This window comes from Fusarium solani (genome assembly GCF_023522795.1).
Source record: "Fusarium solani strain SB1 chromosome Unknown bctg00000013, whole genome shotgun sequence".
NCBI lineage: Eukaryota > Fungi > Ascomycota > Sordariomycetes > Hypocreales > Nectriaceae > Fusarium > Fusarium solani.
Window position 1 is genome coordinate 1101807 of NW_027072145.1, and position 21746 is coordinate 1123552.

The 21746-nt window shown below is 50.3% G+C and overlaps 7 protein-coding genes across 7 annotated transcripts; 5 read left to right on the forward strand and 2 right to left on the reverse strand.

Moving 5' to 3' along the window:
- Positions 1 to 2057: 2057 nt before the first annotated feature.
- Positions 2058 to 2546, forward strand: MRS44_017227 (uncharacterized protein; the record flags this gene model as incomplete). The annotated part of the gene is made up of 1 exon (XM_046284306.2): positions 2058 to 2546. One exon carries the CDS (start codon positions 2058 to 2060, stop codon positions 2544 to 2546), a length of 489 nt encoding a protein of 162 aa, XP_046127139.1.
- Positions 2547 to 3154: 608 nt separating this feature from the next.
- On the forward strand, positions 3155 to 4546 carry MRS44_017228 (uncharacterized protein; the record flags this gene model as incomplete). The annotated part of the gene is made up of 1 exon (XM_065617695.1): positions 3155 to 4546. The coding sequence occupies one exon, from the start codon at positions 3155 to 3157 to the stop codon at positions 4544 to 4546; it is 1392 nt and encodes a 463-aa protein (XP_065473767.1).
- Positions 4547 to 6380: 1834 nt separating this feature from the next.
- MRS44_017229 (uncharacterized protein) lies at positions 6381 to 8729 on the forward strand (the record flags this gene model as incomplete). Its single annotated transcript, XM_046274353.2, has 1 exon — positions 6381 to 8729. One exon carries the CDS (start codon positions 6381 to 6383, stop codon positions 8727 to 8729), a length of 2349 nt encoding a protein of 782 aa, XP_046123964.2.
- Positions 8730 to 11412: 2683 nt separating this feature from the next.
- Positions 11413 to 12756, forward strand: MRS44_017230 (uncharacterized protein; the record flags this gene model as incomplete). Its single annotated transcript, XM_065617696.1, has 2 exons — positions 11413 to 11460; positions 11917 to 12756. 2 exons carry the CDS (start codon positions 11413 to 11415, stop codon positions 12754 to 12756), a joined length of 888 nt encoding a protein of 295 aa, XP_065473768.1.
- Positions 12757 to 15202: 2446 nt separating this feature from the next.
- MRS44_017231 (uncharacterized protein) lies at positions 15203 to 15565 on the reverse strand (the record flags this gene model as incomplete). The annotated part of the gene is made up of 1 exon (XM_065617697.1): positions 15203 to 15565. The coding sequence occupies one exon, from the start codon at positions 15563 to 15565 to the stop codon at positions 15203 to 15205; it is 363 nt and encodes a 120-aa protein (XP_065473769.1).
- Positions 15566 to 16258: 693 nt separating this feature from the next.
- On the reverse strand, positions 16259 to 17313 carry MRS44_017232 (uncharacterized protein; the record flags this gene model as incomplete). The annotated part of the gene is made up of 2 exons (XM_065617698.1): positions 16259 to 16796; positions 17105 to 17313. The coding sequence occupies 2 exons, from the start codon at positions 17311 to 17313 to the stop codon at positions 16259 to 16261; spliced, it is 747 nt and encodes a 248-aa protein (XP_065473770.1).
- A 1114-nt stretch (positions 17314 to 18427) lies between these two features.
- Positions 18428 to 20797, forward strand: MRS44_017233 (uncharacterized protein; the record flags this gene model as incomplete). Its single annotated transcript, XM_065617699.1, has 1 exon — positions 18428 to 20797. The coding sequence occupies one exon, from the start codon at positions 18428 to 18430 to the stop codon at positions 20795 to 20797; it is 2370 nt and encodes a 789-aa protein (XP_065473771.1).
- Between the last annotated feature and the right edge of the window lie 949 nt (positions 20798 to 21746).

Here is a 21746-nt window from a genome sequence, read left to right on the forward strand (position 1 = left end):
TGGCCCCTAGCGAAGCCCTTTTCTAGAGTAATAGGTTCCGCAGGTACGGAATGCAGAACGTCTAAAGGTATTCCTCCAAGCAACTTCTTTATCAATGCCGACGGGATGTAATATCTGACCAAGCGGCAATCCCCCGCGAAGACAAGGGGTGCTGCCTGACTCAGTCAAGTGTCTAGCTGAAGGGTGAGTTTGCACGGAGAAAGCTACTAACCCTAGGGGCACGTATCCGATCGCACTCGCATGTTCATCCCACAGGGGTTCACCCCATGTCCAAGCCACCGTGAAGGAAGGCGGTCAGGCCAGCCAGAACCCCAGAAGGACCCCGACCAATACCAGAGGAAGCGACACTTACAGGAGCGACTTCGCTCCAGGAGCGCAGCGCTCCTAGAAACCTGCGCTCCTAGTAACATATATACGGACGAGCAAGGCCATAGATAGACTCAAGCTACCTCAGCTATCAATACAACTTGGTTACACTCAATACCTTGAGTACATTACCAGATGTGACAATCACATTGCCCAGAGCAACGCGCCTGATCCTCTGCCAACATAAACCCGCCGGTTTATCCCTTGGGAACCTATACGATCGTCACATCTTCCTGATCTTTGGTGAGCTTTTGCTGCCACCGATGACTCTCGGCGGCTCTGGGTGCCGTTGATCCGGGCTCGAAGGGTCGTATATGGAATGCCATACTTGCTAATAGCTGCGCGCACGGGCATGCCGCAGGTAACGTCGTGTAGGGCATTTTAGATATTTTCCTCGGTCTAATTAGGCATGACGATTTCAAAAAATCTAAAAATATCACGATAGCTTCAAAGATGCGCGAGAACACGCGGTCTAAAATGTAATTGAGTTTGAGATGTTTGTAGGAAAATGGTGGGCAGGATCTGGGGTAGGCCGATTCTGGGGTGGGGGCTTACCGGAAGGGCCGATTCTGGGGTATGGGGCTTACCAGAAGTCCGTGCACACCACCAGCCGATATTGACTAGACGCCGAAAATAGACACAGGCTCGCGCTCACGGTGCCGTGCGAAAGCCATCTGCGGCTGGGTAGAATGCCATGGAAACGTTGCAGTTAACAAGCGTTTGAACAAGAGCCAATCATGAAGTAATGCAGGCTCCGGGTTAGCGCCACCCGGTGAGAGCCTTTTTCTACCATACCCTACTACCGGCAGTACCAATTATCACCTCAGTAATATAATATTCCAGGCTCATTGGCATCGAAGCTATGAGAGCTATGGCTACGAGAGCACTGACCGCATCAATCGTGTAACACCTTATTACAGCGATACGTATAGCATTTGTGATGCTAAATTAGAACTGTGGTGCTACTAAATTTACTCCATTAGCAGTCTAATATGCTGAATCGGAGCAACTCTTGATGATGGAGTCTGAAAAAGGTCGAATGAGTTTATCCGCATTGCAGTTAAAGTCTCAGAACATTACAACTACAACACACACAATACGATTGCTGGATCTTGCCAACGTTGAGCGAGTCCTTTGGTTCGTGTAATATAAACTGGAGACGGTTGAATCGGGAAATTAGACAGTTATCTCACGTCAGAGGCTAGTGTAACCGCTACCAAATAGAGTTTACTAGCCAATATGACATCAGAGGCAGATAGCCATCTCTGATGTAGAGGCAATTCGATCAGCGAGAGCCGGTAGTAGCGGCATTAAAAAACTTTATCCCTCTTAGAGCCCTTTCATAGCCAAGCTGGGCTCTCCTTATGATGATTCCCCATCTCGTGTCTTCCGATGGGCGTGACATTCGGGTCCTTTAGCTCGGGGCATATCCGGCTGACACCGCTTTGTTCTATTCGTAGAACTTCAATATTCGTCATCGTTAGGGTCCTCTATAGCCTCAATACGGCCGTTCTCGTCTATAAATACAAGTCAATACCCGGCACCAAATGGATTAACTCAATAGGTCCCAACAACATCAACACAAGAGTCAAACACATCACTATTAGAGAAAAGTCGACAAGACTCTATCGCATCTTTCTACTTTCCAATCATATCAACGCCTCTACAACAACATTACAACACTCTTCAATATGATCTTCAACTACGCCATCATCGCCTTCGCTCTTAGCGTTGCTGTCAACGCCCTTCCCCAGACATACCCCAATAAGTGCGGCGACCAAGTCTGCCCCGCCGATAAAGCCAAGTGCTGCGAAGTCATTGTCAACGGAGTCGCTGAGCTTGGGTGCTTTGCCGAATGCCCACCTGTTCAAGCTCTTCAGCGTCGACAGACATACCCCAATAAGTGCGGCGACCAAGTCTGTCCCGCCGATAGAGCCAAGTGCTGCGAAGTCATTGTCAACGGAGTCGCTGAGCTTGGGTGCTTTGCTGAATGCCCACCTGTTCCAGCTCTTCAGCGCCGCGAGCAACCCACGGCCACTACTGCTGCATCTCCGTCCATTCCCACCTTTGGTCCCAAGTGCGGAGACTCTTTCTTCTGCCCTGTCGGCCAGGTCTGCTGCCCTAATGCGCTCTACCACTGTGCCGATCCTGACAAGGTCAGCCTGCAGTGCCCTCAGTAATTAGCAGATGAACAAACATTTGCGAACTTACTGAGCCAATAAATAAGACAGTCTGTTCTAGCATTGGACAGATATTGCAACACAAGGAGGGATTGGGTTATATTTTAGAGTTTTTCTTTCTGTTTGGTTGTATTTATGGAGGTGTTACATGAAAGACAAGATATGGAAAGGGCTGCTATGACATTGGACATGACTTATTGCTTCCGCCGCCCTAAGGGCATAGTCCCGTTATAGAACACTTTCTTTAACGTACTCCACAAGCGAGCCGACCGCACAAGCGAAGCGATCAAAAATCCCTCAACCTCTCCTCTTTTCATTTGATCAATTATTTCTCAACCACGAAATATGTCACAATTAAATAATGAGGCAAATATCATTCTTGCTCTTCAAGCCCTTCAAAATGACCCAAAACTACGTATCCGGCCCGCTGCAAGGATCTATAATGTCCGTTATACTACTCTTCATGGTCGACTTAACGGCATTCCTGCTCGATGCGATATCATACCGAACTCACGTAAACTGTCTGATCTAGAGGAACAGATCATTGTTCAGTATATTCTCGACCTAGATTCGCGCGGGTTTCCCCCCGACTCCGCGGTGTAGAAGAAATGGCCAACCGACTGCTCGCCGACCGCGATGCATCACCTGTCGGAAAGAACTGGGCTTCTAACTTTGTCAAGCGACACCAAGAGCTCAAGACGCGTTTTAATCGTAAATACGATTATCAGAGAGCTAAATGCGAAGATCCGACCCTTATTCGCGAATGGTTTGCGCTCGTGAAGAACACAATCGCGAAATATGGCATCAACCTAGCTGATATCTACAACTTTGATGAGACTGGCTTTATAATGGGCCTGATCGCAAGCGGAATGGTTGTCACAGGCGCGGAAAGGCGTGGAAGACCGAAATCAGTCCAGCCTGGAAACCGGGAATGGGTTACAGTCATCCAGGCGATCAATGCGGAAGGCTGGGCGATCCAGCCGTTCATCGTGGTTGCGGGCCAATATCACCTCGCCAGTTGGTACCAAGAAAGCAACCTCCCGGGCGATTGGGCTATTGCCACGACTAAAAATGGCTGGACCGACAACGAGACGGGCCTTGAGTGGCTAAAGCACTTTGATCGGCACACAAAGGCCCGATCAACCGGTGGCTATCGTCTTCTGATCCTCGATGGCCACGAAAGCCACCACTCGACTGACTTCGAGACATATTGCGAGGAAAACAACATTATCACGCTTTGTATGCCGCCTCATTCATCTCATCTGCTCCAGCCTCTTGACGTCGGGTGCTTTGGACCGCTCAAAAAGGCCTACGGTCTGCAAATAGAGCATCTGATGAGATGCTCTATAACCCACATTTCCAAGACTGACTTCTTTCCGGCCTTTTATGCTGCCCACGAAGCCGCTATGACAGAAAGCAATATCAAGGGGGGTTTTAGAGGAGCCGGGCTTGTTCCTTTAGACCCGGAAAGTGTCATATCAAAGCTTGATGTGCAGCTACGGACTCCAACACCTGTTGAGGAGGAAGCGAGCCTCCCCAACCCTTGGGTCTCAAAGACGCCAAAGACCGTCCTTGAGGCTGGCTCTCAGTCTGAATACGTCAAAAGACGAATTAGAAGGCACCAGAGCAGCTCCCCGGCATCTATTCTTAAGGCACTTGAGTCATTTTCTAAGGGAACGAAGGCAATAATGCATCAGATGGCATTATTAAAGTCTGAGAACCAGATCCTTCGACAGTCAAATGAGGCCCTTAGCAAGCGGCGCAGAGCAAAAAGAACCCGCCTGCAAAATAGAGGGAAGATGACTGTAGATGAGGGTAGGGAAGCAATTGATCAGGTAGCTGTTGATACGCAGGGAGTGGCCGAATCGTCGAGAAGTAGTGGTCAAGGAGAGTCGGCGCGATCGAAGGAAAGGCGTTGTGGAACATGCGGCAAGACGGGTCATAACGCAAGAACATGTCAGATAGTTGTTGCGATGTCTGGAGAAGAGTATAATGATTGATTTTAATTAATCAGAGGCTTTGTTGTGTTTTTATTTGATGATTTTTATTGATGGTTATGATTTTTGATCGCTTCGCTTGTGCGGTCGGCTCGCTTGTGGAGTACGTTAATCGAATTCATTGTACTCTTCACATGTTTTCCCCAGCTTGAGTCTGCTACACAAATGAGCAACGGGAGAGGGGTGTAAAATATACTAACACTTACGCCTTGTGCTAACGAGTCTCTAGTAATTAATTTCAAATAGGGCATTCTCTAACGCTTGCAAGACTTAGGATATACGCCAGGTGAGTCCAAGACAGGGGTCTAGAGAACCATCTCTAGACTACCAATCTCCCAGGGTTTTCATCATTTGCCACTTTCTAAGTCGTCGTCCAGATCTGTAAAAAAAAAAAAAAAAAAAAGGCTGCAGTTCTATTGCATCAACGCCTTACAGACGGGCCAACTCAGTTTTATATAGCCATCGGCCATAGTGCAAGCAGTATTGACTTTGACCAGTCGCGCGGCGTACCGTATCGGTCGGGATTGGTTTAAGTTGGCAGTGGATTGGATCATCATACTAAGCAATGGGCCCAGACCTTGACTCGACATTTCAACTTTTGCATTGACGACTTGATGTTCGAGGTCTTCTTTCACCGTGTTAGGGATCCTTAATAGCGCGAATCCTTTGGGGTAGTTGACAACAGTCTGGAAGACTTTACCGCCTCGGTTCTCACGCAAAGCCGCGCTTGCACAGAAGCAATATATTCTTCCTCTTGACGACTACGCCCCCTCTGAGAAGAGTGTTGCGGCAAAGAACTCTCAGAAGACGATTCCGCACACCGTAAAGTATCTTGCTATTGCCGGGCCCCCCCACGAGATGCAATCTGACTTCAATTGTAGGGCACGGAAGGGTGAAGTGTTTATATTCGTCCGTGAGGGACAGAGAATACCGGTTCATAACATCATCATATGCAGTCAGTCCCGGTCTTCCACGCCGTTTGCACTGGGTCATTCAAGGTGATCCCCATCTCCTGGTTGTAATACCTTCTTCGCTAACATACCATGTAGGAAGCGTCCGGGGCGTATTACGTAGACGATCATCCTCTTTCAATGGTGCGGCGGATGGTCGATTACTTATACACTGGTAACTACGCTGAAAAAACCAACGGAATAGGCATAGACCGTCAAACTGATTATATCTCTCCTCTTCGGATCCACGCAATGATGCTCGCACTGGCAGACAAATACCTCATCGAAGGGCTTCAAGCCTTATCGGCGGCTCATTACTCAGAAGCATTGGGTTGAGAATCGAATGTTCGCAATTTCCTCCGCACTCTACCGGAGGTCTATACTTTGACTCCGGACTCCTTGAGAGGACTCCGCGACAAGGCCCTCGAATTCGCTAAGGAGAAGCATGCAGGGTCTCTCGCCTCACCGGAAACAAAGGATATCTCCGACAATATGACCACTGGAATCCCTGAATTTATCAAGGAGCTCCTCGATTCATTTTTAGAACAGCCCTTGAGGGACAGTTGTCCCCACTGTGGACGTGGCAAGCTGGTTCCTCTTGAGGCAACACAATGTAAATGCAAGAAGTGCCGCAAAGGTGGCGCGACCGCCATCACGAAACTGCAATAGAATTAGCTGGTGATTACCCGTTGGTCGGCCCTGTGGGGCCCAACTAAGAGGCGCTTCGCTTTTCCCTCTTAGTTGGGGCCAAAATTCGTGGACAGCCCCAAAATTCGTGGACACCAAAAATACCGCAGCCAAACATTAGATAGCCAAAAATACACCAAATTTCAGCATTTTTAGTTCAAACCAAGTAATAAGACTTTCTTCAATTGTCAAGCCCAATTATGCCCGGTCAAACGGATCAACTTCGGGCCAGAAAAGCCATCGCCGCCGCCCACAGCAACGCGTCACGCTTCACGCGTACGGCAAGAGGAATCACCAAATCAACGCCTCATCGCACCGGCTCTTTGAGAGATATTGCCTCCAAAGCTAGCTGCTCGAAGTCTCTCGTCGGCAAAGTCCTTAGTTCATCATCTTCGCCGCTGGAAACGCGCCAAAGAGGGCGCCCGCCGACCCTCACCCCGGTGGAAGAAGCCGGCCTGGTCTCGTACATCGTCTGGCTCGAGAGATCAGGATTTCCTGCCGATAAGAGGCAGGTTGAGGAGGCAGCAAGGGAGATTCGAGCTCGGCGAGGCCTCGATAACGTCGACTTCAGCAAGCATTGGTATCGCCGCTTTCGTGAACGTCATCTTGAGCTTAAGAAGTCCTTCATTAAGGCCGTCGATAAGTCTCGCAAGTCCTTCGAAGCCTCTGATATTGAGGATGTGAAGACCTACTTTGAGAATCTTCAACATATCATTTTGAACTATCGAATCGGTCCCTCAGAGATTTGGAATGAAGACGAGTGTGGAATCCGGTTAGGATGCCTCGCCGAGCGTACGGAAGTCCTCGTTACTCGCACAACCCGCAGTCAACGCCCTGAGATCGTGGATCCCAATAACCGTGAGTCGATGACTCTTATCGGCGCCGGGAATGCCGTCGGAGACTCTATTCCACCGTGGCTTATATTTAAGTCCTTCCCAAGCGAGTCATGGGCCGAAATCGACTGTATTCCTGGTATGCGTTTCGCTAAGTCAGAATCAGGCTTTAGCAATAAGGAAATCTCGCTAGAGTGGTTACGAGAGTTCAACCGGTGGTCTTGGAAGCATTCTGCGCAGGCTCAGGCCCGTGAAGTTAGCTTAGGAGACTACTTTGGCTGTGACGAGTGGATGAGGGACCCCTATATTCCTCACCTTCAGCATGAGAAGCCGCCAAAGACCCATCCAGAAGAAGAGAAGATCTATCGACTTCTCGTCATCGACGGCTTCAGCGGGCACACTAACTTTGACTTCGTTATGTATTGCATCCAGTTCGATATCATCTTCTGCACCTTACCCCCGCATTCTACACACATCCTTCAGCCGCTCGATCTCGGCGTATTTCAGCCGCTGAAGAACGCGCATCAGAAGAGACTTCGTGCCTCGATTCGAGCGGGGAATCTTGCCTTTGATAGAGTGTCATTCGTGAAGGCGTTCACGGATTTCTATGTGGAGGGATTCTCACCACATAATATCATGTCAGGGTTCGAAAAAGGCGGCATCTGGCCACCTACAGAGGAGCCAGCAGTCAAGCGGCTACTTGCGAAGAAGGTAAAGAACCGTGAGGCGATCGACCCGAAGTATCTTCACCTTCTGCCAAAGGATCAGCGATTCCAGGAGGCGGAAGATCAGCTTGATCGCATCATCGAGCGGTACCACGAAGTCATGAGCTCCCCAAGTCGCGAGGCACTTCGGTCGGCGAAGAAGGTCGTGTCTGAGGCCCTCCACATGGATCAACAACGGCAAGCTTTTGTCAGCAATATGGAGACCCGGATCAAAGCGATTTCAGCTAAAAAGAAGCCAGGGAAGTTCATTAAACCCATAGGTAACTTCATTACGAGTGTCGATGCTGAGGATATTCGGAAACAACACGAAGAAGAAGTCGTCGCCGAGGCTGCACGACAGAATCGCCGAGAAGTCCGCCACATAAGATCGATGTGTAAGCAAGAGATCGACCGCCTTACCACCGCGTGGCGTGAGGAGAGGATACGCCTCTTCGGCACCACGAGAACGAAGAAGATGCCCTTTAAACAGTGGCTCGTCGATTCCGGAAGACAGCAGGAATTCCTTTCTCTCGATTGCAATCATAAAAAGATGAATGAGATCCTCAACACGAAGCCCGACGGCTTTATGATCGATATCCCTGAAGCTGAAGAAGTGCGACTTGCCCGCGAGAAGGCATGCCTCGCGCCCCGACCGATCCTCGCGATGAACTGGCAAGGAAGCGACGATACCGTCACATTCACCTGCTTTGGCCCCTTCAACGACGAAGACGATGAGGAGCTTCCTCCGGTAACCGCTGCCGCTGAAGATGACGATCTATGTGATACACAACTCGAAGAAATTCCCCGTTATGAGAGATCATCGCCGCCGATCGAGCTCGGCACCCCGTGCCCGACACAGGAGTCAGAGTCACAGGCAGAGATGCCCTCTCTTCCGCCGCTGCCGCCGCCGCCACAGCGGCTTCCTCTTTGGAAGCAGATTGATACTATGTTAGAGCCTTGGAGAGTCGAAAAAGGCAGTCGGGCCGGCCCTGCTGGTCAAGATCACATATAATTCACACCAAGAGATGACCAAGGCCACAGGCCGGGCTGGGCGAAGGGACAGTCTTATGCGGCCTCTCAGAGGGCCAAAAATGCGATTTCCGCTATTTCAATTGAAGAATCCACTTTGAAGATAGCTATAGTGCTCATCTTGAGTTCCATTTTATGATTTCAAGCTATGCAGACGCAGTTGTGAATCAATTCATTAAAAAAGGCCTGTTTTAACACCAAAATTGAGGCATTTTGGTGTCCACGAATTTTGGGGCTGTCCACGAATTTTGGCCCCAACTAAGAGGGAAAAGCGAAACGCCTCTTAGTTGGGCCCCACAGGGCCGACCAACGGGTAGTGAGCTCCTACGACGGCAAGGTAGATCAAATACCACAGAGCTTACAAGCTAAACCATTCATGGCTTTCAGATGAGGATGAGGAATACTACCTTCGGGCCGCGGACAAAGGTCCTTAGGGTCGGGAAGATTCAGCGAGCGAATGAGCTTATTTAGGCCTCTGCGGGCTAGTTTATCGAACTAGTAGATCTCGCCAAGGTGCCTAGACACACGATCTTTGTCCGCTGTTATCGCGCACCCGCATCCCTTGCAAATGATAGCAGGCTCAGGCGAGTTGGAGTATAAGTTAAGTCGGCTAAGCTTTGCAAGTTGGCTCGGCGACAATTGGGTGCCAGGCCCAGTGTGGGTACGGTGCTCATCAGTCGGCATTGCTACCAGTCGAGCAGAGAGTCCAAGCAGTAGCAGAGTATTCCGTATAGGGAGAGCTGCGTAAATTTGTTGCGATGTTGAGAGTGACGATCGCGTGCCGTCCTCCTTTGTCAAGGGCTTAATTAATTTCACTCTACAGGCATGGCATGGGCTATTAGAAGGGAAGACGCGACACGTTTTGGGCTGCAGCTAAACGCCTGTGCATGGAAACGCGCCCCGTTTTGAGATTCCAAAGGTGATTGGAGGAAAAGTCAAAATAGGGCGCGTTTTAAGCATGAATACTTGAGTAGGTACGCCCACGAGTCGCAAGTTCACTCGCCATCACTATCGTGATCAAACACTCAGTCTTCTTATTAACCCCTCCACTCTCTAACCAATCGCTAGGACCTTTCATATGTACTGATCTCTACCGGCACTTTACGGACGACTTTGGCGGGGAGGAAAGCTAAGTGTGGGTAGGTCGAGAGACGGACTTGCACACGGACACACACATGCAAAGGCCCGGAAAGAGCAAGAGAGGGGAGAAGGCTGGGCAGACTGTCAATTGTGACAAGTGATAGACCATGGCTCCCGGTTGGACGCTAAATGAAGGGGGAACTGAGCTCAACATTGATGGCGCATGAGCTAAGGGGCAACTGCCAGTTCCACCTTGCAATTTTGAGCAGTGGCCTTGCTTTTTGCCGGAATACATAGCGAACCCTTGGGCTGTCCCTCCACCCTGGGGAAAGCACGGACCCTAAAGAACCGGGCCTGGAATACCACGCCTGATCTACGGACGGGATGAAGAACTAGGCCAACTAACTCACCCCGTTTTATCACACCCTGGTCGCCGCCCATGGCCTTATCAAAAAGTTGCCATGTGGACCCTGAGCGTCATAGTGTAGTAATTACTGTCATCCTGTCTCCGAAATGGCCCCAGGGATGCAGCGGACCGTGCTTAAAACATCTGATTCCAGAGCCGCATCTCGCATCGGTTTTGGACTTGTTGCACTTTCTGATGACTGCCTCCGTTGTACGTCATTCACCACTGGCCTGTGCCCCGTCCAAACTCCAGGCTATAGAGCCGATCGATTGGCACCCTTTTGATGCGCACCTGGGAGATCCTCGTTATGCTAGGGTTTGACAAGCACAATCGGGCCGCTAGCGCTCTGGACAGCCGAATGACACCCAATAATAGCTTGTCAGCAGGGATTCGTCTCGCTGAGGTTAACTGAAGTAATCGGAATATGCTACCTCGGTTGAAGCGTATTTCCTGTCTGGCGCGCCAATGAGGGTGCATCAATAGTCAAATATGCGGTGTGCTTCCCGTCTCTCTTACTTTGCTTGGATGCGCCTCGCCTGTTTCTGTGCCGCGTGCTTGCTTTCCCTAACCCCTTCCCCTCCCTCCACCCGCCTCTGGGTGCGCTTTAGGCCGTGGTTTCTTGACGTCTTCGTTTCACAACCCATGCAAAGGCCGCCTGTGTAACAGGTGCATCACAGCCAGATCGATTGCGCTTAAGCAGCATGTCGTGGTCCAAACAAGTGCTTGTGCTCGGACAACCTGCCCCGCAAATCTGTGTACTAATCTGCGAGGTGTGCATCACTCAACTAACAAGGGCACCCCTTATTCCTGGACCGAGAGTCTGAGGCAACCAAATATTCGATCATAGCTGCGTTTTTAGCAGAAGCGATGGTAGCGAATGCAAGCTGTCCAAATAGGAATGCCCCTCTCCATGCGACTCTCTCACTTAAGGGGTTCTCTTGATCAACCTGAACAAACCACACATACATCAATGCCGTGTGTGTGTACCATCCCAGACTAGCTGTGTCACAGAAGCACCCAGTTAGCCCTGTCTCTGTCCGGCACTCGAGCGGCAGTATATAATACCGCCCTCGATTCCTGAATGTAAGCTGATCCCTTTAAACCAAACCACCGCTCACACGGATGTCAGCTGCCACCTTGTCTTAATCTGTACCTAGACTCTCTTCATCGCCCTCCTAACATGGGTAGCCTCACCAAGCAGTCAAGCCGGTTGTTCAATCTAAAGCTGGTCCGCAGGTACTTGTTTAAGGGCAATAATACGCACCCACGTGGCGAGAGGGGCTCACAGAGCAGCCCCGGTCAACATTCCGAACCCGAGGGTGAGGCATCAGGTGGATCAAGTTGCTGTTCAACTGAATTCCATTACGGCCGAACCGAATTAGAATCTTCTCATGAGGACTATTACCAACACCACCAAGCCCACGATGAGATCTTAGATACTTTCTTAAGGCCTAGCCCCGGAGAAAGTAATAAAGATATCAAGGCCCTCCTCTAGAAAAAGCAATACCCAGCCTTGCTATCCCCTTCTGAGATTTAATTACTAGAACCACCATCACCACCCCCAAGCAAACCGCTGCCTAAAATCCCTACATAAGTTCGACCCCAACGAGCACCGCAACGGCTGCCCCAAGTGGTTGGTGATCCTCGGGTCCCCGTGCGGAACCTCTAGAACACTCAATCCCAGGCCCGAAAGGCCGGGACGGCCCACTCGGCCTTCCCAAAGCCCATCGCTGTGCCTCCGAGGACAACCTCCCTCATAACTTCGTCGCGGTTCCCTCGGGAGACGCACTCTCCCCAGCGACTACCTCACTCCTATGCCACCGCTGCTGCGCATGCCCCTCAACATATCGCCAAGTTCTATGACAAGCCGTCTAAGAAGAATGAGGAGCTTATGGAGGAATCTATTTATGAACCCCTCGGACGGTTTGCTAGGAACTCTCTTATTCAGAACTCCATTACAGACTCTCAAAGTCGGCAATTTCTCTCTTCCCCCGATAATGTCATTACGCATATCGGATCCAAGGTTGCCCAGCCTTTGGCTACAAGCCCTCGAGGATCGGCTCCTTTCTTAACGCCAGTAGGGTATAACGGGGACGAGAATACTCCCATACCCTCTCAGCTATCCTTACCAAAGGACCTTCGACCTAAAGCATCCTTAAAAACTTCCCGTACGGCCGATACTCTTGCCTGTCGACCTACTACAGCATCTCAAGAGCCCCCCCTTGCGCTCACCATTCATAGCCGTGGACCGACAAGAGCATCTCTCGAGTCCGGTACTGGGACCAATTCCTTTGGAAATCCAATAGTAACTCCCGAGAGCAGGCCCAAAGCTTCACCTTATCAAAGGCCAGTCCATATTGGCTTAAAGACGAGTCGATCCACCAGCCACCTTTTTATGCCTGACTCGGAACGTCGCCCTATGTTAACTAAGAAGTCAGCACCCAATCTTCGAATGGGAGCCAAACCTAAGCCTCTTCAACTTTATTTATTTCCTCAGCTTCCTCAACCGCCTGGGCCTACTTAGTTTCCTTTATTTAATGCCCCTGTGCGCTCTTACTTTGACTATGAGGGCGGGGAAAATAATAGTCACATTGGCTTTCACCAGCCGTCTCCTCTTCTCCTCCTTTAGAGCCTTCTGTTGCTGTTGATATATGCTACAACTAACTGAGATGCGTTGTACTCTTTGCCTCAGAACTGTACGAGCCGCAAGCGGAGTGCGCATTCACTTTTGCTGGGCAATCCGGCAATGCTACAATGGATATATCGCATTACCCAAACCATCTTGCGTAGGACAATCGATCATGAAAGTCTGATGTAATGTAGGGCAGAACAATCATTGTGGACAAGGAAGGTGAGAAGAGCAAGCATTATTCGCACGTAATAGTCCAGAGGAAGATGTGTGCAAAGGGTGATTAATGGCAGAGTTGATTAGTCCCAACCAAGCTTCCAAGCTTCGACGCCAAGCCGTAAGCCAATCTGGTCATGATTAAAAAAAAAAAAAAAGAAGGGTTTCTTGTCTGTTATTTTAGTCTTAGGCAGTTGGTCAGACCTGGAAAGTAGGATTTCTGGACCGCTGTTCTTAGCACATTGGAAAGGGTGAACACTTGGCAAACCGCATGAATCTTTCGTACGCAGTGCTGGCAGACATGGGGAGCCTTGTTCGTATCTCGCCAGACGACATCCATAGTTGCGATAATGAGCAGCCCGTTTTCTCTGTCATCTCGATCCCTTGGGTGAGTCTCCTGATGCGTTGAACAACGTGAGTAACGATTCGAGTATCCATGTGACGTGGTAGGTGCGATACTTGTTGAAACAAAAATGGGGTTACCCCCAGAAGACTGTTGAGACTTATACTTCAACAATACTATCGACGAAATGAAGCGAAGTAGATATAGGTCGGTTTCGAGTAGCTCCTCATTCTTCATGCCATGAGCCTAACACAGCCCAATCATTTTATATTCCCTATTCTCACACACAAAAGAACAGGCCATCCACCCCCAGGCAGAACCCACACCTCCATGTCCGGCAGCGCATCTAAGCCCTCCCCGTCTCCCAAATGCAGACGAACTGACCCTAGATACCCGGTATCCAGGACAGCAATGTCACGGAATCTGGCATCAGCCTGGCAGTTTAGCATCCGGTGGATGACTGTCTGGTACGACTGGCAGTGGTCGCCTGATTGACGATGAGATCTTTGAAGGAATATTTCTAGAACATCTGATCACGGTGCTCTTCAGCGATGACTGACTGGGCCCTAGATAGACTGCTGACGGTGCCCTTGTTGAACCAATTGAACCCACTTAGCATATCCTTGATCGATTCGTACGAGCTCATGTTGTCGTCGAATGATGCTGTCTGGCGGGATTGGTGTTTGAGGAGTTGATGCAGGCTCTCGTGGCAACGCGGAGCCCTTCGAAGTTATCGTAACGGTGAGGCTTTGCTAGTGAGTCCCGCCACATGTTGGTTAGACCGGCCGCCTTAACAATTCCGCCAGTGAATGTACCCGCACGCCCAAGCGGCAGTCCCCTAGGACCGACCTGCTAAATCCAGTCGGGCACTTCGTAACTGCTAGCATGGAATTTTCGAGGTGGCGGCCTCTGGCTCTCTCGACCTTCTCCCAAAGGTGCTGGAGTCTGTTAATAATTATCACTTCTGGATACGCCTAGAGACTGTTTTGGCTGTAGTTAAGCCTGTTAGTAATCGTCGGTATGCCTTAGAAGCGGATCGGGCTCATATCGGCCATTTGATTCATCGTTGGCAGGAGAATAAAGCAGAATGGAAAGCACTTGATAAGTCTGGATAACATAAAGACGTAAAGTTTAGCGAGCTGTATTCCGCATAGTAGTTAAACGAACTGGCCCATCAGAATATCACAAGCACGCCATTCAGCCGTTATATCCCAAGCCGGCGACCTAAATCAAGTTAAGCAGAGTGGCTTGGATACCTTAGCCCAAAGAATGAACTCTCCCGAATATGGTCTAAATCAAATTTGGGCTTTATGATCGGCAGTTCACCCCAAGTGCTGTCGCGGTACCGAAGATGGCAAAGAGCGTATCCACCCATTGCTTTGCTACGAGAACCTTGAGATGTAAAGGAATGAAGCTGCTAATAATCGAATTGAACTAAAGCGCGGCTCAAAAGTACGCCCTAACTGCGGTGCAGAGGTTGAATTCTTATCCTCTTGCTCCAAATGTGATGGTCCATTTATCGTTCTAGTGCACAAGACTTGAGACTTTCCTCTGCGATGAGAGTATCAGCTTACTAGTGGACATAAGTATTATACCGGTCCCTAGTCCACCTCCCGGTAGCTCGGGCAGGCATGAACCCGGAATAGGGGAGGATAGAAAAGTAAGACTAAGCGCGCTCAATAAGACGCACCGAGAGAAGGGTCGCTGGTTGTCATCGCTGTTTCTGCCCCGGATCCTAGATATTAGCTGCCTCCGAGATTCCGGTGAGAATAGGAGATCGCCTCAGCTGTCCCAGATAGCTCCATATGCTGGAAGCCCCTGGGACTCGATCTCATGGACGACCTTCTTGGTGATTTTCTCATTGGCGATAATAATCACAGCCTCAGCGCCGAAGTTCAGTGCCAGGTTTAAACCCATGCGGACGAGGTCCGGCCGTCCGTAGATTTTAGTGTCGTAGATGATGGCATCCGGAATCTTCTCTCGCACAAGGTCAATTATCTCCCTTCCAAAAGTTGCCTCTGGCCGTGATGCCGACCAGATGAGTTGTGTGGGACAGCTCGGATGGTTGATGTGTCTAAGCAACGGCCCGATCCCTGACCCTGTGGCGATACACACGAGGCGGTTGAAGAGCGTCGCGATGCGCATTAGTCCAAACGTCGGAATACCACGCACCTAAATCTTCGCAGGTGGTTTCTGAATATAGGCACGGGTCCAATCGCCTGCGTTGGAAACGATGACAGAAAACCCCTTGGAACTACCGGAAGCCTCCGGGGCAGCAATCGTCGCGAACGAGTGCCATTCCAGGAGGGGTCTCTGAGAGACCCGCGTGAAGCTTCCGTTTACCGGGACGGTGTAGTTGAAGTGCAGCCGTACCGCATGATCAGAGAGAACCTCGGCGTCAACGGGGACCTTGCGGAGAGACAGCCACGAAGAGGCAATGCTACATGTTGCAACTACCAAGAGCCAGAATTGGGGACACCTGACCGTCGTAAGGACGAGGGTCTGACTATGGGGCCGGGTATCGTTGATGCCTAGCATTGCATGCACCCAGAGCAGGGCTAACGAAGCCTATCCCGCAAATCGATGGAACCGTTTAAACATGTCGTGGTGTCGCTTTCGGAACGAGGGCCAGGCAAGACCGACCAATAAACAGAATAGTCCACAGAGAAGCCATGATACTGCCTGCCTCCCAATAAACTCAATCCGCTGCCCGTCGTGACGAGTTCTCTTGTAGATTGTGTCCTTGATGGTCGAGATGATGAGCCATGCGCCTGCGCAAGAACCTGGTCCCGAGTGAACACCGCCCAGGTGATATATCTTGGCGCAACGAGCGCGAATCTAGAGCGGAGCTCGCTTAGGGACTGAACAGGCGATGGTGAATAGGACGTTGATGACCATGTCCTGGCGCGCAAGAACGGTCGTTGTGAGATTGGTAGCAGCTATCGTCTCTAACCACTGTGATCCGGGCCTGAGGACGAGGACAAGTATCAAAGCCGCCAAGTTCATGGCACACACCAGAGTAAATAGAGTCCGATAAACAATGAAAACTCGGTGCCTGAGGCCTCTGAACGACTGCGCCAACTTTTTGTGCGGTAGGTCTTGGGTGAGATCCCGCCTCTCAGCGGGGATGGACAATGTCGAAATGGGCGTTTGCGAATGCATCTCGATCCGGGTGTCTATATTGCCTCTTTTACCCTTTCCTGCCAGTTGTATTGGTCCATTCTTTACCCTGTTCGTGGCCAGTGTCTGAAGCTCCTGGCTATCAGCCTTTCCGTTTGCTGTTACCGGCCGATCTTTAAAGAGGTGTATCTGAGCAGGGACAGCAAAGTACGACAGACGGTTCTGCGGATGGGCGGCAATGACGGCGACTTTGCAGCTTCGTGGGGATGCGAACGCGTGGATTTCTCCGTTAATTAACAATGCCGCAGCCCGAGACACATTAGAAGCCGACGCAACCAATGCGGATACGCCGTCGACCTCGAGACGAAGCCCCTTTCTCCGTGTCAGACCAGGATAAATTGTCGAAGTTCAAACTCGCCTTGGCTTTGACTTGATCATTAACCCGCCTGGGGGTCTCGAGGGAACCATTAGGGCGCCAACGCCTAATGTCTCCCGTGTTGTGCATGTGAGGCCTAAGAGACATTTTGAGTACCGACTAAGAAGGATGGTCATCGGTCAACATACCCACCATCTACAAATGGATCCAGCTTAAACTCCTCCGCCGTGTCGCTGTCGAGATCAACGTAGCTTCGAGACACGCTGGGCGCTCTTGCCCACAGCAGTCCTGAAACACCCTCCGAGAACGGTCTTTCTTCCCGGTCTAAGACATAGGCCCTATTCCTCGGGGTAGGCTGGCTAATGAACATTTCCTCTCCAATAGCGTGCTCGCGCATGGTATTGGCGATAGTCAGTCGTTGCAGCCGCCCCTGGTCAGCAGCTGTGCCCGGTCAGCGGGGTTTGGCTGACCACTGTTGGATACGTCGGGCACAGTAGACAGAAATTGGCCAGTATATGTTGGATACACGGTACGTATCTCAAACGCATGACGGGGTGAGTTCAGTGGATTACGGAGATGAAAATTGTGGATCTCATTAATTGAATTTTCATGGCCTTGATGATGTTTTCTCTTGCTTGCCTGTCCATCAATATCATTATAAAAGATGCTATCACCATTTTAAACACACGCAGGCGTCAATCTAACAAGGTATGTCCTATTCCAGATGCAATAAACAACATCGTCAAATCGCAGAACAGGGCGATAAACAAGATATCTGGTCTTCCATGTAGACAAGTCCATGCATCTAATGGATAGCCTGGCGGTGCGGGGAGGATAAGATGCGCACCTTCCCTATTCAACCCAGCACGGAGAGGACAGAAGATGGCGGACAACGATCATCGGTGGCTGGCACTCGTATGACCACTGTCGCCCCCCCACCCCCAAGCTTGACAGAATGAAGGCCTTTAATCCCTTCCATCAAGTCATTTCAGAGCATCACCGTGCGTTACAAGGATACCCTAGCTCGGCATTCGGGAAATCCTGCCCTGGTGTGAGCCATTAACGAACGCAGCTGCGCCAGCTCCTGAATGTCGCTTATGGAGATCTAATTGATAAATTTCTGGCCATTAATATGAATGATTCGAGCATGTTGGATACTGCCATATCCAGCTTCGTTCCTCAACGGTCTTTTGGGCAAGCCGCAAGTGGCTTGCGCCCCCTTTTCTTGAAAGGGAAAGGGAATGCGCTGGCATGGAACAGGAGGGTAGCCCTGCCTCCCTATACTCAGTCGGAACAACCTGAAGAACTTGCCTCTTCCAGTCCTTACCTACCCAGGGGATTAGGTAAGCTAGTTACGCAACCCCTCTGTTCATCACAGAGGGGGCATCACAACCTGTAACTGCGTCACTGCTGTAACCGCCTCGCACACCGTAATTGCCTTATTTCTCCACGAATTGAAGTCCGAATAGCTTCAAATTAAAGCCTGACTTTATTTTCAATTGAAATTGACTATGCCTCGATTTTCAAGCAAAGAAAGCGCTGCTGCGGCGCGTGCGGCGCATGCGTATCTATCCGGGGCATCCGCGCCACCGACAACTCGGGCGAACCCCTCCCCAGGCAAATACAGCATCAGTGACACCGCCGCGCTTCACCACGCAAATGCCGGCCTGACTAAGAAATATATATATCTATTAAAAGCTGGGAAACCGCTGCCTTCTGACTCCAAAGGAGGGACTCCATCGGCGCTGACTGGGCCGGAAGAACGGGCTTTAGTGACCTTCATCCGTTCAGTTGAGAGTAGCGCTTTTGCTGTGTCAGAAACCTCTATCCGTAACTACGCCAGTTTCCTTCGGGGACACCGATTTGACAACCCACAGCCTCCTGTATCAGTATCGTGGGTACGGAGGTTCAAAAAGCGTCATCCAGAGCTTCAACATAAGTCCCCAAAGGTCCAAGAAGTCACCCGTGCCGCTGCCGAGACAGATATACAACATATCGACAATTGGTTCAAGGAATTCGACGCCCTAATGAGCACCCTTGGTATCCAAAAGTGCGATCTTTGGAACTTTGACGAGACCCCCTTACAAATTGGGTGGGTAAATGGTAGCCTGAAGCTCTTTTCTACCCGGATGAAACGAAACACACGGACGACTGTCTTTCAGCCCGGGAATAAGGAGTCTTTGACGTCTATTGATGCCGCCAGCGCAGCTGGGAGGTCAATTCCTTCGTTCCTGATACTTAAGGCGAAGACGTTATTAGAGGAATATACGCGTGCTAATATTGACGAGCGTGTTGTCCTCACATTCACAGATACGGGTTATAATAACTCTCATCGATCTGTCCAGTGGCTGCAACACTTTAACCGCTGTTCCTTTGCCGCCAGCGAGACCTTCGCCGGATCCTCTATTGAGGAGTGGTTTGGCTACCCGACGACTATCACGAAGTCCCAATTTGACGAGGAATATGCGTTCAAACCTCGTTACCAAGTCAAGAAGGCCCCGACCTCATACCGGCTCCTACTAATGGACTCCTTTTCCGCTCATGAGGATCCTGAATTTATCTGGTATTGTGGAATGTTTGATATTATCCCGTATCGCCTCCCAAGTCACCTCAGTCACCGTCTGCAACCTCTTGACGTTGGCGTCTATCAACACCTTAAAAATGAACAAAAATGCGCTCTCAGGGACTTCATGATAGCCGGCGGTATGCAGATCTCTCGATTCGACTTTCTGAACCAGTGGAATCGTATGTATGCAGCCGCATTTAAGGCCTGTCATATATACGTTGGCTATGAAAAGTCAGGCATCTTCCCTATTAACCCAGAAGTCGTCCTAGGCCCGCTGCGCCGGTACGCTGAAGAGCGACAAAAGCCTCTATTCCCAGTGACTTTAAATAGGGATAAGGTGACTCCGAGGAGAGTCAAAAAGCAACTCTCTGATCTCTCTGTTCAAAGGTCTATATCCCTCCTTGATACACCAACGCGGAAGGTTATCCGGAGCGCTGAAGCGTGTGTTGATCTCGCTATTGTGACGCAAAAGTCACATGAGAATGTCATTAGATTACAGAAGGAGCGTATACGACTCGAGGGACGCCGCACACGAAGTCGACGCCAAATTAAGGGCGTCAAAGATGGTGCTTTTACTGTAGGAGAGTTAAAGCGTATGGTTGAAGCACGAGAGGAAGAGCAGCGGAGACTAGAGTCTAAGAAACTAACTCGGCAACAGAATAATTTCCTCCATAACCTTCGTGACGATGGCCAGCCGCGTCTCCGTGGCGGCGCGGCCGTGAAAGCAAAGAAGGAAAAGGCGGCCGCAGAAGCAGCCGCGATGGCTTCACAGGAGGCCGATCGCCAGAGAATAATGTCTGAGACGGAAAAGGAGACCTTAGAGAATCGCAGGCGCCTTTGGATTGAAGGTGACGAGGAAAAACGGGACTTCCAGCATCGAATTTGGGGTCGGCATGTTCTTGAAGCTATTCCCGAGGCCGCCGACTATTTGGCTGACCTTGACAAGGCTGCAGCCTTGCGAGAGGCGGCAGCTTTGCGAGGTCAGCTAGATAACATACCTGAAGATGTGCTCTCGGTATCATCAAGAGACTTAACGCCGCTATTGCCCGGCAACGAGGAGGAGGATTGTGACGATATTGAAGTCATCATGAACACACAGATCGAAGGATTCACACAAGCCGCTTTGACGGCCGGAAGCAGGGATTATTCGCCTGGAAATAGCGATCAAGAAGAAGATCTATTACGCCGAGAAGATTGGGGCGGATTCGGCTATGATCGCGTGCCTAATAACTACTCGGATGACGAGAGGGTCGAGGCGTGCATTGTGGTGGCCGGGATGACAATTCCCGTGCCGCCGTCGCGGGCCCGAGACTAGGCATCACATTCACTTACACACAACAATGTGGGAATAGCCTCAAGAAGGCTCAAATTGACAGAATCAATTGATCAGATTAAGCGCTATTCATTGATAACCTTTTTATTGAAATTGGGCTTTATTTGGTGGAGAAATAAGGCAATTACGGTGTGCGAGGCGGTTACAGCAGTGACGCAGTTACAGGTTGTGATGCCCCCTCTGTGATGAACAGAGGGGCGGCCTATCATTAGTCAGCCCCCTGGGTAGTTGGCAGGTTAGGCTAGAATCACGGGGCGGGAAATGCGGATTGCATGTCACTGGAGGGGTTTAGCTGGTGCCAGGCCATACATACCTCTGCAATGCCTGGCGAAAACTGTTGGGATCTGCGGCTTATTGGGCAGACACGGCGAGCTTATTATGCGTCATTGTTGTTTATTGCTTTTCCTCGGTGGTCGGACAGCGGCAGGCAAGGCCGCTTGTTCTATTGTGGCTATTGCTGATTGCTTATTGCAATTTCGCCCTTATTTCTAAAAGTATTAGCGTTGTTGCCTCAATTATGCAGCCCTACTCCATACAATTCTGTGACTAGACAACATGCCATACGCCACTTTCTGCATTTTGACACCCACGAAACGGGATGGTGTTTTGAGTTTCAATAGCAGTGTTTTCCCGACCGCTTTTCCGTCGGCTTCAGTTGTGGCGAAAGGCTGAGCAACCGTGTCGTTCAGGGTGGGTCGTACACCCATTACGGGACGCCAAGCAATTGGCGAGCCGAGGCGCCTTTTGTCAGACAATTGGTTCCACAGGGACCATTGATGGCACCAGTCAATTATCTAAAGAACAAAAGAAATTAAATAGCCATGTGTATAGGCATAGTAATTTAAGCTCATGTCGCTGGGATTGGAGTCCTTGATACGAGAAGCCGGATATGAAAGCGGATACACGACCCCAAGGTACGGGCCGGGTTTCA